Source organism: Prionailurus bengalensis, chromosome B3 (genome assembly GCF_016509475.1).
Source record: "Prionailurus bengalensis isolate Pbe53 chromosome B3, Fcat_Pben_1.1_paternal_pri, whole genome shotgun sequence".
NCBI classification, from domain to species: Eukaryota; Metazoa; Chordata; class Mammalia; order Carnivora; family Felidae; genus Prionailurus; species Prionailurus bengalensis.
The window spans coordinates 107,539,918-107,559,751 of record NC_057355.1 but is presented as its reverse complement, the minus strand read 5'-3'; the positions used below and the strand labels follow the sequence as shown (position 1 = coordinate 107,559,751).

General features: G+C 34.5%; 1 protein-coding gene and 1 long non-coding RNA gene across 5 annotated transcripts in view; one reads left to right on the top strand and one right to left on the bottom strand.

Annotated features, from left to right (window-relative positions):
* The window catches only part of LOC122469171, a 99,900-nt gene that overhangs the window by 5,781 nt on the left and 74,285 nt on the right, over window positions 1-19,834 (top strand). For both annotated transcript variants that reach the window (XR_006293402.1, XR_006293401.1), the window contains exons 3-4: window positions 6,141-6,227; window positions 8,997-9,158. This is a non-coding gene — a long non-coding RNA (uncharacterized LOC122469171). The remainder of the gene's footprint in view (window positions 1-6,140; window positions 6,228-8,996; window positions 9,159-19,834) is intronic.
* Window positions 11,305-19,834, bottom strand: part of LRRC9 (leucine rich repeat containing 9) — a 119,766-nt gene continuing 111,236 nt past the window's right edge. For 2 of the 3 annotated variants that reach the window (XM_043556284.1, XM_043556285.1), the window contains one exon: window positions 18,226-19,570. In XM_043556284.1, coding sequence (XP_043412219.1) covers window positions 19,398-19,570 — 173 coding nt within the window. In that variant the 3' untranslated portion in view covers window positions 18,226-19,397. Of the gene's footprint in view, window positions 11,687-18,225; window positions 19,571-19,834 lie in introns of those variants that run through there. The other variant, XM_043556287.1, reaches the window with a different exon arrangement.

Here is a 19,834-nt window from a genome sequence, read left to right as displayed (position 1 = left end):
TTATATTTCAGTTTAAAATTACAATAAGTTATTTGGCATATTGGTAAATTTTGAGCTCTGGTAATCAGAGACTGCTTAGAATCTGGACCACTTCAGTGATATATCTGTAGGAATCCTTTACGTGAGTCTATTTTATAGTAAATTAGAGCCTGTGCTGAATTTATATATACATTATCAAGATTATTAGAATTTCTTTGTAATGTTGCATATAAAATTTTAATTTTTAGTATATGTGTAAAGTATACATGTATTTTTACAGATATGTGTATATGTAAAATACTTGCATCTATACAAAGTGTATGTTATATGTAAAAGAAAATATATGGGAATGTTATTTTATTGAACTGGCAATAACTAAATGTTAATGGAAGAAATTTTCATATCTGGCTCATCTTTAACAATATAATTTTAAAGTACAGCAGTTTTTAATAAAACTTATGCCAGTAATTAATTTTTTTTTTACCAGGGCTGCTTTTTATGCTTTTAGTCTCAATGAAAACCAATGTACAGAAACAAATGTTAGAATAATTATCAGTCTTCAAAGTTAAAATTCTGTTACATATGAACTTCAAGCCAAATATTGGATTCACATTTTCACATAGAAATTTTCTTCCTAAAATACTTTGTAATTAGTGGAAAATGTAACCAGAAAGAGCAGCATGCCAGAAAGAGATGCATTAACTTGTGGAAGCAACCATGTATTAAGAAACAAACAGGAGAGATGGGTTGGGGATGGGTTAAATAGGTGATGGGGATTAAGGAGGGCACTTGTGATGAGTACTGAATGTGTTAAGTGTTAAATCACTAAATTGTACACCTGAAATGAATGTTACACTGTATGTTAACTGGTATTAATAAAAACTTAATGAAACTATGGATCATTTTTATTTGTGGTTTTTATATAAAACTAGCCTATGGATTTTTTTCCCTGTAAGTCATTTCCCTTATAACTTTTGCTCTTGGCAAAAATAATGAATAAAATTTTAGAGACAAGTTTTTTTTTTTAAGGGCACATATGACCTAACACATGTAATAAAACCAAAAAAAAAAAAAAACTCACGTTCTATGTTGAAAAAATCAAATGAAAATATTTTTATTCTGAATTGCTCAATTAGCTTAGAGGCATACACTTTTAATTGCACAATTCAGTCAGTATCCCTGTGCAACTTGTTCTTCTATCATTTGCACGCCTAAATATACTCTGGTCTAGAACACTGGACTGTGAAATCCTAAAAGTTACACTTACTCTATGAAAAGACTTCTTTTTAAATCTGTGTCTCTTTCCCCCAACATTTTCTTTAAAAATATACATCCTAAACATATGTACCTGAATGTGATGTGGAATCCTTCAGGAAGAATTTTTATCCTTTTTCTTCTGGAGCACGTAGTGAATATTTGCCTCATGAGAAAGTGAACAAGGAGAGCCCTAAGCTAATTTCCTTTCCTTTTGATTATAGCACGAATATCCCATCCATTACTATCTCCTCTCAAAATGACTCATTCTGTTCAGAAACAAAAGCAATGCTACCTGAGAACATTCTGAAATATTTTGTCCTCTTTTCATAATCCCTATTTACTAGACTCTGCAAATATTTTCTTCACCTCCTTATCAAATTTTAACTCAATAAGTGATATCTTCCTTCTTGGATGAATGGACATGGGAACTTCAGATTACAGTAGTGGACATGTAAAAAAACAGTGCTTTTTAGTGTGAAGGAAATTCATGCAAAATTTTAATGTGTGTAAGTTTTCTAAGTAACCACACATTAAGTATGAGAATGGACTTTATTATTAAGCAGGACTTAACAAAACATGATTATCATTGGAAAACTAAATTCTGCTGACTTTAGTATTGACCGCTTTTCCTGGGACAGTGATTTATGTCAGTGTTAACATTAGGTAATTTGTCACTTTAATCAGAATTAACAATTTACTTTTTGAGGGCTCTGTCTTTAAGGTCAATTAAATAAAAATGTTAAAGCCAGTGTTGTTAAGATTTCTGCTACCTAATAGTCACGTCATTTTATGTTCAGCCTCTTTGATTAAAAGTAATGGTCAAAGATGTTAAAGCCCTGGAAGGTGATTTTGAAGATGGAGAAGTGCTGGAGCTACCCAGACAGCAATCAGAAACAATTAGGAAAAATGTACCAAATGCTTCATTCTTTCTCTAGGCTGCATGACAAATTACATTTAATATTTCAGGCTTGTTGCATTTTAAAATAAGGCCTCCAACACGAAGCAATTTTCAAGACAACTCCAATCAAAAGATAGTGCTTAAAATTTTCCTATTGCCATAGAAATGAAAAGAGTGATTGTCTATGTTGATTAACTTGAAGATTGCTTTGGGAAGAATTTGACAGTTTTGTAACATTCCCATTATAATTTACAACCCGTGAAGAATTGAATACTACACTGAATATCAGGATACTTTGTCTTCCTTTTTATCTGATAATTTTATTCTAGTACTTTAACATGAAGAGGATGTCCTTTTAATGTGTATTTTAATGCATATATAATTTACGTTTACCATGTTCTTTAAAATCCTCAATTAGATTAAACAAAATAAATGTATAGCATAATATATATATATTTATATACAAAAAATATTTATTGATTCCTACTGTGCAAAATTTTATACAAAGATGGAAAGGAAACATTGTTTGATGTCAAAGAACCCATGGTTTAATGGATAGAAATTCACAAGAAAAATGAACAAAATAAGATAAAACTTAGAGTCAATTACATTTTGGTTTGGAATTGAGGATGGCTGATACTATTTTGTTTGCTGATCCATAAATGCTAAGTAAAGGTTTAATCTACCCAATACTACAAAAGATGGCAAGTTAGGAAAGTGATCCCACAATACTATTTTATGTTTAGAATGAAAGATTATAATTGAGTGAAATTACATTACACTTGGCAATGGATAGGAAAATGTTTAAATACCAAGAAAGACCTTTATGCTGGCATGATTCATTTTTTATGAACCTTCCGATTTGCAAGCCAAATTTTTCATTGCTTTAAAATAGTTTAACCCCATCTAAAATGCACTGTCTGTCATAAATTAGCAACCAAATAAGATTGGGTAATGGTGAAGATTCAGTTAAATGCCATTCTTATTTATTCATTCATGAATTCAATTGGTAAACACGTATTGTGTGTTTACTAGGTGATAGCTTGTTAGAGAATTAGAGATGCATGGAAAGATAACTACCTCCTGTCAAGGGTCATTCTGGTGAGATTGCTAGGGTAATAGAAACCATTATGACCCCTTTGGAAATAAATGTAGTAATATTTGTCAACAACTCTATAAAAACATGTAAACTTTTTACCTGATTAATACCTTCCTACAGAAAGTATTCCTCAGAAGAAAAAGGACTTAAGAACATATGTTGTTTATTGCATACTTTTAATGACATAAAATTGGAAGCACTTGAATGTTCAAATGTCTAATGATTAAGAAAAAAATAGTATTTCCCTTTGGTTGAATATAATACAGACATTAAAATGATATTTTTGGGCTTTGTAATATGAAAAACGCTCAAGATGTAGAATGCAGAAAAAATCAAAAATTGTATAAAGTATTACAGTTCTGTGAGATATACAAATGAGAAGACTTAGATTTTAGAAAACGATAGCTGTATTAGCATGGTTAGATGATCGTTTCAATGTTTTTGAAACATATTTAAAAATAATGGGGCGCCTGGGTGGCGCAGTCGGTTAAGCGTCCGACTTCAGCCAGGTCACGATCTCGCGGTCAGGGAGTTCGAGCCCCGTGTCAGGCTCTGGGCAGATGGCTCGGAGCCTGGAGCCTGTTTCCGATTCTGTGTCTCCCTCTCTCTCTGCCCCTCCCCCGTTCATGCTATGTCTCTCTCTGTCCCAAAAATAAATAAACGTTGGAAAAAAAATAAAAAAAAATAATAAAACATTTCAATGTATAGAAGTCGTTCTCAATTGGAACCCTTGTGCATTATTTGTAGGAATATAAAATGGCGCAGCTGTTGTGGAAAATGGTATGGCGGTTACTCAAAAAATTAAACATAGAATTACCATAAAATCCAGAAATTCTACTTCTGGGTATATTCCCCATGATGCAAAAGCAGGGATTGAAGAGATATTTGTACACTGATTTTCATAGCAGCATTATTTACAATAGCAGCATTATTCCATTAAAGGTGGCAGCAAACCAAGTGTACATTGATGGATGAATGGATAAGCAAAATGTGGTATGTACATACAATGGAATATTACTCAGCCTTGGGAGGAAATTCTGATACATGCTACAACATGGGTGGACTTTGAAGACATAATGCTAAGTGAAATAAACCAGTCACAAAAAGACAAATACTGTATGGTTTTATCTATAGGAGAGTAATCGTTCATAGAGACAGAAAGTAAAGTGGCTGTTGCCAGGCTGTTGCCTTAGAAAAGGAGGAATGGGGAAGTTATTGTTTAATGGGAACAGAGTATCAGTTTTGGAAGGTGAAAAGAGATCTGGAGATAGATAGTGGTGATAGTTACACAATACTGTGAATATTCTTAATGCCATTGATCTGTACAATTAAAAATGGTTCATATGGTAAATTTTATGTGTTTTTCACCACAATTCAAAAAAATAAAAGATTAATGTGGTAAATTTTATGTTCTGTATATTTTATTACATAATAAAAAAATTGTAAGTGGTTGAAGCTATGGATTGATTACTAGATATACATCAAAAGTTGAAAGAAGAGTTAGTCAATAGATTTAAAAGTACACTACAGTGAAAAAATGAAATACATAAGGCAATTGGAAAAAATTTTAAGATGAGTATCCTCAAATTATATGGCGTTATGCTCGAATGTATGATTTGAAATTTATTCTACTTTTCATGCTGTTCTAAGCTCATGTATGTTGGCAGTAGCAAAAAAATGTAACTGTCAGACTGAAATGAACTCTTAATGTTCAATCACAGTTTTAGAGATGCTGTGTTAGAGGTGAGAAACCAGAGTTTCCAGAGAAGTTAGGATTTTATAGATATATAATGATAAATCTGACAATGGATCCTTTGACTTTTATTATGACATTATTTAAGCTTTATACCACCTGATGCAGGCCAGATTCTAATTTTTAAAATAATTAACCTTATTAAAAGAACCTTATGAAACATTTATTTCCTATTTTTTAAAATTAAAAAAAAATGTTTATCCAGTTTTGAGAGACAGAGACAGAGACAGAGCGCAAGTGAGGGTGGTGCAGAGAGAGAGGGAAACACAGAATCCGAAGCAGGCTCCAGGCTCTGAGCTGTCAGCACAGAGCCTGACATGGGGCTCAAACTCACGAACCGTGAGATCATGACCTGAGCCAAAGTCAGACGCTTAACCAACTGAGCCACCCAGGCACCCCTCTTACTTCTTTCCTATTAAGAAATTCTTATATCAAACATGGATTTGATGGTATGACTTTAATCTAGGATTTTTACTCCTGCTTTTGACTTTCTCAAGCAATTAACAGCTTTTCTTTCCCCAGGCCATAGTTCCTTTGATTCTAAGAGGAGTTGCATTTTCTTTACTTTTAAAACTAATCTGTTTTATGAATTGATGACCCAATATACTTCCTACTCCTGCTGTGGGAAGTGGGGATACTGTATTTCTTCATTACTCTTTGTTAGAACTCAAAACAGAAAGTATATTTCTTCTAGATCTTATGCATTGCACTATGTCAGAATACTTTGGGTTGCAAATGACAGAACTTGAACTCCCCAAAAGATGTATTAGCTCACATAACTGAGAAGTTCAAGAGTAGATCTTAAGACTGCATTTAAAAAAAAAAGCACCCAGAGGCTCAAAGACCACTATTAGGACTTTCTCCACTCTTGGTTTGCATTGCTTTATTCTTCAAAGAGATTCTTTCCTAGTGGCAGGAGGCAAATGCCTTCAGAGGCTTCATACTCACACATCCTTCCAGTTAAGAAGAACAAACTGAGGGTTTATGGGGGGTGGGAGGGAGTGGTGGGTGGGTGATAGGTATTGAGGGCACCTGTTGGGATGAGCACTGGGTGTTGTATGGAAACCAATTTGACAATAAATTTCATTAAAAAAAAAAAAGAATTGCAGTTGAAGAAAGAAATCACTCTGCCAATGTCCATGTCTCAACTTCAGGTCCTGTGTGCCTACCCCTGTCATCGGCAGCCCCCACACTAACATAGAGTTGAGGAAGAGTTTCCCAAAGGAATCTGAAGAAAGAAGGTAGGAAATTACCTACCTCACAAAATAACAAACTCCCATAGTTTACCCACCTTCTAGTGAAGCCACTTTTTAAAAACTTCTAGATAAACATCAATATTTCTGTTCAACTCCATTAACATAGTTTAGGGGTGCCTGGGTGGCTTGGGTTAAGCATCTGGCTCTTGATTGTGGCTCAAGTCATGATCTCATGGTTGTGAGATCACTGCGTTGGGCTCCAAGCTGAGTGTGGAGCCTGCTTGGGATTCTCTCTCCCTCCCTCTCTCTCTGCCCCTTTCCTACTCATGCTGTCTCTTCCTCAAAATAAATAAAATACAATACAAAAACATAAAATAGTTTAAATCATTTCATGTACTGCATATTTGTCATCTTTCAGCTGCCCACTCTGTTTTATTTTTGAGAAAGCGAGAGTGAGAGTGGAGGAGGGGCAAAGGGAAAGAGAGAGAGAAAAAAAGAGAGTGAGAGAGAAAGAATCTTAAACAGTCTCCATAGCCAGCCAAAGCCTAAACACAGGGCTCAGTCTCATGACCAAGTGCCAGAAGCTTAACCAACTGAGCTGCCCAACATTCGAATCCTTTTCTTTTGTTTGCCACTGTGGAAGCATCAGTGGGCAGGCCACAACTCTCACAGAAAGGTGAAAAATACCAATGCTTATTTTAAACTCTCCTAATTAAGGTTTTGGCAGGCAGTGTAAGTTTGGCCATCTTCCTGGGGCTTTCAATGTAATCATGGGCAGTGAAGCAGTAGGAATAGTTAGAATCCATTCTAATGGCAGCAGGAACATCCAAGACCCAGTAACACCCAGGTAGCAGCAGGGCATTGGTACCCTAATTTATTCCAATGTCATGACAACACCTGTGATTTTAACCACTCAGCTCTCCATGGAGCTCATTCTGTGAGCCTGGATTTCTAGCCTTCCTATTGATTGTGTGAGCTGTTCACATTGGTGAATACTGTTAACTAATCTATAGACGTTATCAGATTTCACTAGTTTTCCCACTCATGTACTTTTCCTGGTCCAAGATCCAATTCAGAATCCCCATATTACACTTAGTTGTCATGCCTCCTTAGTTTTCTCCAATCTACAGCAATTTCTCAGTTTTCATTATTCAATGCCCTTGACCTTTTTATTTGTATTTTTTTTTAAGTTTATTTATTTTGAGAGAGACAGCATGAGAAGGGGAGGGGGAGAGAGAGAGGGAGAGAGAGAATTCCAGGCAGGTTCTGCATTGTCAGCTTGGAGCCAGAAGTGGGGCTTGAACCCATGAACCGTGAAATCATGACCTGAGCTGAAATTGAGAATTGGATGCTTAACCCACTAAGCCACCCAGGTGCCCCTCAATGCCCTGACCTTTTTAAAAAGTCATTGGCCTGTTACATGTAGAATGTCCCTTAGTTTCAGTTTTTCTGGTATTTTCTCATGATCAGATTATGTATTTTTGGTGAGATTATCACAGAAATGATGTGCTCTTATCAGTGCATTACATCAGGGTATTGATATATTTTATTGGTGACATTAAATTTGATCACTTAAAGTGGTGTTTACCAGGTTTTTCTACAGCAAAGTTACAATTGTTCTATTTGTGGTTAAAAAGTATCTTGTGGGGCAATTCTTAGAGGCCATTCTAATATGCTGCTTATAGGCTGCTTATACTGACATCTGTTAATTTTATCCAGAGATGATTTATCTAGTATTCTTTACATGTTCCAGTGTGTTTTTTCCACACCCCCAAGCAATTCTCCCAATTCTCAGTAAACCAACTAGGTGTTTCACAAATTTAACTCAGTTTTGACACCGTCTCTCTGGATATAGCTTCAGATCCCACGGGTTGAGAGCTAAATCTCACAAGACTGGCCCTATTTCAGACACCAGCCTGAAGTTCAGGTTGTTACCTGTGCTTTTGACTCTTTGGCTATAAATTGGAGGTTCCCACAACCCACTCCTCAGATTTGACTAATTTGCTCAGGTAGCTCACAGAACTCACAGAAACATTTACTTGTGTTTACCAGCTTCTTATAAAAGATATTGTGAAGATAGAGACGAAGAAGAGGTACACAGAGCAAGGTCCAAAAGTGTCCCTAGTGTAGGAGCTTCTGTCTCTGTGGAACTGGGTGTGCCAACCATCCTGCCATGTGGGTTTAACAACCTCAAAGCTCATCAAGCCCTCACTGAAGAGTTGTTCTAGATCTCTACTCTCCAGCTTTCACCCTGCTTCCCCTTCCCAGAGGTTGTAAGTGGGGTTGAAAGTCCCAACCCTCTAATCACTTGGTCTTTCTGATGACCAGTTCCATCCAGATGCTCTCTAGGAGCCCCACCCTGGGTCACCTCATTAGCATAAACTCGGATGTGCACTAAAGGGGTTCCTTACGAATGACAAAAGATACTCATATCACTCAGGAAATTCCAAGAGTTTTTGGAGCTTTGTGTCAGAAACCAGGGAGAAAGATTGAATATATTTCTTCTTATACCACAGTTTATGGAGTGCAGGAGACAATTATGTACTCTGATTAGAAACAAAGATTTTGTAAAGGTGAACCTGATTAGAAATTCTTTTCATCAGTAAGTTAAAGATATGGCTGAGATGTTTGCAAAAGTCACAGGAAAAATTGTGTGCAAATGTTAAATTATTTGTGGCATTTTCTACTGCTGCTGAGAAGAGCATAGATATACAATCCAGTTATCTCTATTTGTGGGGTCAGTATGATTCTTGATGGGAGCAAGGAACTTCTGTGTTGACTCTTACTTCTAATCCCACTTTTTTCTTTGTGCAGAGTAAACCTGGGCCCACAGCAAAGGATGGGGAAAGCTATGTAAACAAGGAGGTACAATTCCTTCAATCCCCAGCCATCTTACACTTGACAGGAAGATAATAAGCAACTACATTTTCTCCATGCAAAAACCCTTCCAGGTTGTGAGTGCCACAAATATAACGGGTAAGTTAGTATGGATACATAGCACTTAATTGCCTTATCTGATTAAAAAGAGTACAAACCACTCTCAAACAACATCCCTAGACGTTTTCCCAAGGTAGAGCTAGCCAGACCGTGAGTTACTTTGCCTGTGATTGTCATGTACTTCATGTGCATGAGTTTGGTGTTTTGTTTTTGTTTTCATTATAATACCACTTTCATTGGTGAGGTTCCCATTGCCAGGACAACTAAGAGCAGTCATGAGGTTAATCTTTACCAAAACCATAATCCTTGGCAGGTAGTATTCTTAATTTTCTTATTCCTTGGGTTGAAAAAATGCAAAACACTCTTTACTTCTCTTGGATCTCCTATTTTGTCTAACTTTCCTCAAAAGTTTCTATGTATATACTTCTTGAATTTACTAATCAAACTCATTTTATTGCTACTAACTTTGATAAAAAACAATCTTTAATACACTACGTTCCCTTGGGACTCCTGGTTGGCTCAGTCGGTTAGGCGGCCGACTTCGGTTCAGGTCATGATCTCACAGTTTGTGAGTTCGAGCCCCGCGTCGAGCTCTGTGCTGACAGCTCAGAGCCTGGAGCCTGCTTCAATTCTGTGTCTCCCTCTCTCTGACCCTCCCCCGTTCATGCTCTGTCTCTCTCTGTCTCAAAAATAAATAAACGTTAAAAAAATTTATTAATAAAAATAGAACTTTACTCAGTGTTTTGGACAGTAAAGTAGCACGTAAATTATTTTTGTGTTTGGGAAAGACATGAAAATCTTCAGGTAGGAACTTCTAGATTAAGATAGGCAAATGAATCACTGTCCCCCAATTTCTAACATAATAATCAACAACTACAACAGCAGGAATAATAAAAAAAACCCACCATCAGCAACTACAGAGAAGGGCCATTAGCTTCAAACACTGGCCGCCAATAAAAGAAAGAGAAAAATTCTGAGCATAGCATAGAGCAATAGTTAGTAAGATTTAATAATAAAGAAAAAGAATTCTTTAGGCTTTCAGCCCCAAATAGAAAATTACCTACAATCGAGGGGGAAACTCTACAGTACAGGTGGGGGTGGAATGGAACTGAGAACTTAATGAACCAGATCCACAATACTATAGGTTGTTGTGCTGCACAATATGTTTGGTGCTTAGTCAACCACGGTTTTGTAGAGAGTTTTTTCAACCAGGAAAATTGATTTGTGCAAATCATCCACAAAATTCTTGGCTCAGATCACTAGTGAAGATTGCTTTAAGGACAGCCTTTCGGGCCGATACTACATCTAAATGCTCTGAAAATTTCTCTGGAAAAATATTCCCTAGTAGTTACTCAGACATATTGTTTACTTTACTCAATCCTAGAGAAATTTTATCTTTGCAAGTTTGATAAGAAGTAATCTAGTCCCCTTACTTAGGCTAAAATGTATTTCCAGAAAAGCAAGTGGTGGCCAGCATGACACTTCTAACAATGGGGAGTTAAAGACTAGATTGCAATGTTTACATGATTTCAAACTTTATGAACATGAAATAATTGTGCAGTTTTCCCAATTTTGATAATGAGAATGAATTGTTATAAATGGAATTTAGTGAATTGAAAAGTAAAGTTTCATTGAAATACCAGAATTTTATAGACATTGCAGGAGTAGTATGTAAAAACTGCAAAGATTTTATCCATAATTAGTTCCTATGTTTGTGAACACATTTTTTTTTTTTTTGGCCACAATACTAATTAAAAAATGTTGTTCCTAGAATTCAAGTCTATATTTCATGCTGTGCATCACAACTCCAGCCTTACATTAACATCTTGCTGTAGGGGCGCCTGGGTGATTCACTCGGTTGAGCATCTGACTCTTGATTTTGGCTCAGAATCATGTTCCCAGGGTCATGGGATCAAGCCCTGCATTGGGCTCTGTGCTGAGTGTGGAGCCTCCTTGGGATTCTCTCTCTCTCTCTCTCTCTCTCTCTCTCTCTCTCTCTCTCTCTCCCCCTCCCTGGCTCATGCGCATGCAATCTCTCTAAAATAAAAACAACAACAACAACAACAACAACAAACACATCTTTCTGTGGGAGAAAAAGGTGTCAGGTGTCAGTTTCAAACCAGATGAGTAATCATAAAAGACCAGCATTGGTGATACATTACGAATCTGCAACAGCCTCAGGCCTGAAGTGTAAGAGGTGGGAGTTTGTGAGAATCCAGAAAGTTTTAGGAGAGCGCAAGAGGAGCTGGGGCCCTTGTAAAGGAATACAGTTACTACTAAAGCCTAAATTTTATTCATTCTTACTCTCTTTGATGTACTGCAGTGTCTTCCATTGGCTAACCCAACTGCCAGATAGAACAAGAACCCTGGTTGATGTTGTCCATGAGTCATTCTCTAGAGTCACAAATCAGGAAAAAGGTGCAAAGTAGATATGGGAGGGCAAATGGAAGCTAGCACATTTTATTTCGGTGAAAGTGCAGTTGATTATATTTCTGGCTGTGAATTTTTCTTATATCTGGTCTCCTTCATATTTGGCAGGTCCCTGAAGTCTTCTAAGTTTGTAATTCCTAGAGGAAATAATTTCATAGATCTTGGGATTGGTTCTGATATTGCTTTCTTTGTTATACTGATATGTTCAATCGAAGATTTTATAACTGTATATAATTGAGGTTTTGGCCTTCCAGATGGTGAGGTATACATCTTTTATAAGTGCAAAAGAGCAATAATGGTATAATGTCATGAAATAGAAGTGATCTATTATGTGGGAGGACAGCTCTTTGATTTATATTACTCTTTTTGTTACTTGTGTATCCTCTATTCTTTGCTATAACATTATTCATGTGTTTACCTCTTTAATATATAGGCCATTTAGCTGTGGTAAGCTTGATCACACATGCAAATGAATAAGTGATAAATATCAAAGGAATAGTATCAGTGTTTAAAAACTTGAAACAGTTCCATGATACTGGGAACTCTTCATTGTTGAAGTCTGTTGTAGCTACCCTTTAAATCTTTGATAATGTCAGTATTGGTCAGTTAATGCTTAAGTCTAAAGAGAATAAATAAGTATTTAAAGTATGTAGTAACAAAAAAGGATGATGATTTTATAACTTAACATTCTCATAATTATTCTTTTTGAGAGTTAATAGTCCAACCTGCTCATGTTTGGACTTTAGTCTTACTTAGTTTCTATTTATAGATGTTTTAGATCTGTTTCCACAGATATACTCCTACCTTCATTAAACATAATAATATAATATCAGACCTTGGCTATAAGCAACGTTCAAGGTGATAACCTCTGTACAAGATACATGCCACACACTTCCCTTCAGCTACGTTTTTCTGAAATTGTAAATCATGCACAACCGTCGCCCAGTCAGCATAAATCATTGAAGATAAAATTTTATTTATTCTAATTACTAAATCAGGAAAGTATATCAACATGTTCAGTAAAAGTTTTCCAAAAATGTAAAAAAAAACCCTCTTCTGATTGACTGCTAGCTAATAAAAAATAATGTAGCCATTCAATCATTTCACAGCATTCTTGTCTATGAGTTACATGTGTTATTCTAGATTAGTTTTCTTTTTCAAGTTTTTGTATTTGCACACTTGCATCTTTGTTACTAAGTTAGCCTTTTTTGTTCTTGGAGAATGGGAAGTTTGACATACTTAGTGTGCTGTGGGCTGTAAACTATAGTATTAAATTGTTACAATTATGTGAGATCTATATGTTGTATTTTTACTTTCATGTATATGTGTGTGAATATGTGGTATGTCCATGTGAAATTTATAGATGTACACTGTGTTGCTTAAAAACTCCAAAGGTGGCAATTTAAAGACTATTTCATTGCAAATAATGGCTTAATGCCTAAAACTGAACAGAGTCCTTCGCAAGGTAAATTAACCAGGGAAATATGCCAATTTTGACTTCATTTCCATCCTATTGAATGACTGCATTCATTCTCTTTAGATTTAAAGCTCTTCAATCTACTGTTCCTCAACACTCTTTATAGAATTCCAGCTTGCTTTTCACCTTTTAACAGTTTAACATAGATGGCTGGATCAAGTCCATTGTTCCAATTGTATGTAGCTTAAAAAGCTCTGCAGTATTTTACTCTTTCCATTGTATCTGGCTTCCCTGAGTGCTCTGCTCACTGCATTTTACTCCTACTCTCCCTGTTTTCTAAACCCATTTATGCCTATTCTTTCTCAAGACACTTGTTCGTCTGGGAGCTCAAATTGACTTCTCCGCATTCTATTTCCTTAACTAAAAATGCACCATTAAGGTTGATTGAACTCTTTTAAAGCACTTCATAAAAAAAAAAAAAAAAAAAAGAAAGACCATAAGAAAGTAGGCTACCAGTGTTTGTAAATACCTGTTTTCAGCCAAATTGATGGGAAGAAATAAGAAATAATTGGAAACTTAAAAATGTTATTGATATATTTTTTTATAGATTAGTCTCTTTTGGTTGTTCTTTGAGAAACATACTGGCAGAACATTTTGAGGAAAGGGGGCATTATGTTATAATTAAAGATGGATCAAATAGTACAGCCAAACTGTTAAAATTACCTAAAATATTTTCTAGAAAAAATGTTTTAAAATAAGCAAGTTGTAAAACATTCAGATCCCTGATTAAAATCTACAGTTTTTAAACCATATGATCTTATTTTTTTTCTATTTAAAATATAAATACTGTTACTTAAAAATAGATGTAACCATAAATGGTTTACAAAAATAGGAAGATGATCACTAACCTTTTTTTCTCTTTGTAATGTTTAAAAATGTAACTCTGCTGGTATGAAATATATTTAAACATTTGTAAGTTAATTAACAGAATTTTATTCAGAGCCTAAGGGAATACTCTTTTTTTTAAGTGATACAATATAAGGAAACATCTATTCTAATTTTAAACTTAGCATTTCAGAATCACATGTATTTTATAAGGAAAATGATGGTATTGATGAGTTGGCCTTTGATTTACTTAAGAGACCATATAGTTAAGGTATGGTCTAATACATAAAACATAAGTGATAAATAATGTGGTTTCAGATAATTACCACTTTCAAAGCTACTTCTGAGTTCCTTAGAATATACTATTCTATTTTGAGGTTACAGCATTTCATGTTTTGGCTATAAAATCATTCATTTATAATCATAATTAAGATTATAAGGAAAAATCATCACCAAAACAAAATTTAAAGATAAAAAATGCACAGATTTGGTCTGAGAAATGTCTTTTCAGTAGTTTACAAAGTATTTTTATTCACAAATTAAAGACAAAGAATAATAAAGTATATTATAATTCATATTCTTATAAGATAAAAACTTCCAGAAATAAAATATTACTAATAAAATAACTGTGTGCTTCTTGCTGGCCTAGTTCTAATAAAAGGCAGCTGTGAGCTAAAATTGCAATTTTTATACTTTTTTCTTTAAAAATATTTCAACTGAGGTGCCTGGCTGGATCAGTGGGTAGAATATGTCACTCTTGATCTAGGGGTTGTAAGTTAGAGCCCCACGTTGGGTGTAGAGATTACTTTAAAAAAATCTTTAAAAATATTTTATTAGTGAAGGTAAATGCAGAGAGATGAATAAGAAGAGTAGTTAAGCACTTGGAGGTCATCCAGAAGCTCTAAGTATTATAGTAAGAGGAATAAAAAAAAACCTAGCCAGTTTCTTTCTCATAAAAAGAACTGATTTGATCAGATTCATTGAATAACCAACAGAACTTGGCCGTAAGTGCTTGCTTCTACTCTTATAGAACTGTAAATAATTTACTTCTTTTTATGTACGTAACATTTAATTGAAGCTAAGAGCCCATAGCATGACTAACAAACAGTAAGATCTAATGTTTAAAAACATTAAACGGTTTTTATAATGTATGAAATATTATGAATAAAGAATGAAATGGCATGTTACTTAAATGCAAGAATTGTTTTAAAACTGGCCATGAGTGCCTGCAAACATACACACAGTGCATACTAAATATTCTAGGCAAAAATATGTGCATGACCATAGTTAATTTTGTGTCAACAATCAGAGAAGTCTAGAACAATACAAAAAGAAGTAAATAATAAAGTTCTCATTGGATAATTACTTTATTATGGTCAATCTTCATATACAGAAATCAGAAGATCACTTTGACATCATCTATATTCAGTTCAGCGTTACAGGCTCCTAACCTATAAAGTGCCCTAACTTTAGTTTTCAAGGTTGTTTGTGGAATTGTTTTTTAATTTAAAACAAGTCTATATTCATGCATATGACTGCATGCAAAATAAATCTGTCAGGACATTTGCTGGGGGCAAAGAACTAATTTTACTGTGGAAATTATGCATTTTCCTTAAGCTAAATATACTGGAAGAGGATGAATAGTTTATAGCTTTTCCATACATTAGGGCTCTACTACTGCTGATTACATATTAGTAATAATTTAATGTCAGTTCACTTGTAGTAATTGAAAAAGTAATGAATTTGGAGTGGAAAAAAACCTAGGATTTGGTATGATATCTACTCTTTTCCTTGAGCCAGTTTATTTATAAATGGAGACAATAAATGTCTTATCTACTTCATAGAGTGGTATTAGGATAAACCATGTAAAATATGGGCTAGTAGTTTGTAAATTTAAAGCACTATTTGTCTGTTTTGTTGTAATGAGTTGTGAGGTATGTTACAAATAATTTGTAACTATAACTTAAAATTGCTCAGTTTGTGAATTACTTGCTTAAATAATTTAGGGCAGATCTAAAGTCACTCCTAGGAGTGCCTGGGTGGTTCAATCAGTTGGGCATCAACTCAGCTCAGGTCATGATCTTATGGTCCGTGGGTTCAAGCCCCGCATCAGGCTCTGTGCTGGCAGCTCAGAGCCTGGAGCCTGTATCTGATTCTTTGTCTCCCTCTCTCTCTCTGCCCTTCTCCCACTCCTGCTCTGTCTCTCTCAAAAAAAAAAAAAAAAAAAAAACATTTAAAAAACATTAAAAAAATAAAGTCATTCCTATAAAAACATCTCTCATGTTCAATTACATTTTTTTGTTTTGTTGAACAGGAAAGGGATGCAGTTATAGCTATTATTTTATGAACTGCACATAACCAACAGTTTAACCTATCTAGGCATTTTCAGGGGATTATGTTGTATATCATGTCAGTGTCATCTGCCATCATGGCAGAAAAAAATTCAGAACTGTGCAAATTACCTTAGTAATGATCTTCCTCATTGCTTTTATATGAAGTAATATATCACATTTTCCCATTTTTAAAATGTTTTTATTTATTGAGAGTGAGAGAGAGAGAGAGCGCGCGCATGCACGTGAGTGGGGGGAGGGAGAGGGAGACAGAGAGAGGGAGACACAGAATCTGAAGCAGACCCCAGGCTCTGAGCTGTCAGCACAGAGCCCAACATGGGGTTGAACCTATGAACTGTGAGATCATGACCTGAGCTGAAGATGGACACTTAACCGACTGAGCCACCCAGGCGCCCCTATCACATTTTATGTTAAAATGTTCTAAAGGTTGGATCTGTGTCTATTTTCTGTATGTCGCCTAATAATGCCTAAATACATGTTAATATTTTTTAATGTTATTATCAAATTATGTATTATAAATTCATTTACTTCTTTCAGGAAATTCAGATGTAATTAAAAATTTATAATAGAAATGATATCTCAAAATTTAACAATGTGTAGTACATAAAAATCAAATGATCATCTCAAGTATATTCCAAATGGATAGGAAAAATGGTTGGAGAAAATATGCTAAATGTTAAGTGGATGCTGAATAATGAGTTATGTTTTCCTGCTTTATACTTTTCTAATTCTTGTAAATTCTTTTTGTCTAGTGAAAGCCAGTAGCACTTATTTTTCCCACCAGATTTATTATTTGAAAAGGCAATTTTCATTATAAAAGTAACATATATGCAGTATTTCATTTATACATTATCATCAAAGAAAAAAAGCTGGCGATGCCAAGTTAGTAACAAAGAATGAAGAGCAGACACTCATCCAAACACTGTAAGGGAAGCAGTTGTTAAAACTAAAGGGCAAGAAAGACATCTTCTGGACATCATAAGAACTGCAGAGTTGTTTTTTAAACAAAGGATCTTATTTTCAGCTAAGAGTAACAGTTGTTTAAAAACCACACATTAAAAAGTATAAAATCAATCTGTATTGGGTTTGAAATTTTAAGCATTACATGATTAAATCATAAGCATATATAGCATTTGAAGAAGAAAAGATACAATATTGCTGCAAACACATTGGAATTAGTTTCCAAAATATCTTTAAGCCTATTTCCAGGTAGATTAAAAAATACAAATATTTTAGTAAAAATTTATTTTCATGTAAGGAACATCTAAAATAGTATGAAAACTACATGCAGTGTTGAACCAATACTTGGAAAATTTTAGTAGAATAATTCATGAATTGTAGAGACCATTTATATCAAAATATGATTGGCAATTTAGTCATTAATTTAAAGAGCTGTATCTAATAAAACAATCAAATTCAAAACCATATTTGATTTATTTGTGATGTGCCCTCGTACTATGCAGTATAAAATTTTAGAAAAATTATTTCCAGTGAAATAAATTATTAAGGATCTCAAATTTAAAAGTGTCCACTCAGTTTGAACATATGTTCTTTTTTTAGCCTCAAACTGCTTGTACACTATGGGTACAATTAACACATTTTGTATTTGAAATAGTGCTTTTTTATTCTTAGAGCACGAATGCCTGGTTGCACCTGCAATTAGCCACCTTCAGGAAGTACTACTGATGCCCATAATTTGCATCTCTAAACAATTCTTAGGACAGATCTGGCTTAAGTGTACTTTTCCCCCAATTTTAGTCCTAAAAAACTAGTTTGTAATTCAATGAGCAAAGCTCAACTTGCTTTAGTAATAGCTGTGTTTGGTAAGAAATGTATACTTTAGTTTTTGTTAACTCCACACGAACAGATATTCAACAAATAAAATATGCATATTTACTAGAATTACCTTTTCTTAGTATCTTCATATGACAGGCCACAATAAGAGTTTGTAACTAAATGCTTCCAATATCAGCACTAAATATTTGATTCTCTGGACTTTGTTTTACGCTACTTCTATCTTTTCAAATTGTAGGATATAATGGTTCATGATTTTTTTAATATAGAAATTCAAATGAATAATTAAGAGAATCATAAAGAAAGTTTAAGAGAGGTGATATTAAAGTAAAATTCAACCAGGGTGACAGAAATTATCATCATATGGAACTGAAGTGCTTCAGTAAAATAAGTAACATGATTATCTTATATATTATATTTCCACCAACACTGTCTGCTAATTTTGGTACAACTACTAAACAGAAATAGGTTTCTTGGTGTATATGCATTTCTCTTTAGGCAGTTACATTCGATTTGATCTTGGAAAGTGGCTGCCAGGAATTCTGTCAGAAATAAGATATTTATAAGTCAAATAATATGACTTATTTTCCTAATGGATCAGCTACTTTAAGGTCATTCTGCAGTAAATAATTTCTGTAATTTATATGTGTTCAATTCCAAAAAGACAGTGCAGTAGAGAAAATGATCCTATTTTTGGACATTTAAAAATCAGGTTATCCTGAGGACTGATAATAGGAAGGAAGTCAGTACATCAAGAGCCAGGCCTACACTAGATCTGCTGTTGAGTAGGTCACTAATAGATGAATTAGAGCTTGGCTCCAAAGAAGCTGGGGGACAGGTAATAACTGGAAATCTAGGCAGACAGGTGTTGAACAGAGTGGATTCTTAATGAGAAGTAGCAGGTTCTTAGGCACTGAGCTGGCCTCCAGGGAGAGGGTCCAGACTGGAGGAGAGGCAAGTTGGAACTACAAGAAGAGGTTTGAAGAATCGACAAAATTCTTGGTGTTTCGTGATTTCAGAGTTGAATTTATCTTGTTGTTCAAAATGTAAGTGAATCATGTTGCACATTTAGTGAGAAGTGACTTCAGAGAGAATATAATTACAAGTGTTTATTTCAGTGTTCCCTCATGTAAGCATTAGGTGAGCACTATTCTACCTTGATAGCCATTTCTAAGTCTTTTTGAATTATGAATTCTAAGTCTTTTTGAATTATGAATTATACTGGACTTTGGGAAAGGTTTTGTGAATGTGGGAGAAGCCTTATGCTATCTGACAGCTTCTCCCTGCTCTCAGTAAATAAATAATAGTATACAATAATGTTTTCTATTTTTATACATGACTAGCAAATTTGGGGAGTTTTTTTTTTAATGATGAGAAATGATGTTAAAACACAGAATAGTTTTACCTTCCCTCATCTGGGTTGCTCTGGTACATTTGTGTAGTTGGAGATGTCATATTCTGATGTGATAAAAGAGACGGAGAGGGATCTATTCCTCTGAGTTGCCGAAAAGCTATTTCTGCATGGATGCTCCGAGGATTATTTGTCAGAGTCCCTGCATTCTTGTTTTTTTTGTCTGAAATTAGGAATTGTGAAAGAATGAGAAGCAGTAAGTAATGAAATGAATTAAGTAATAAAGCTTGGCTGCCCTTGAGCTGAAAGTATCCTGTACATATTTCATAACATGAATTTAAAATTTTAAATAAAATTATGGAATTGGAATATATTTCTAGCACTCAATGCTGCTTAAATGTCTGAGTTAGTGAATCTATTTGATTATTTCTAGGTAATTTTAAAAAATATAAATATCTAGAGCTGTGTGCTGTAATAAATGTACAGA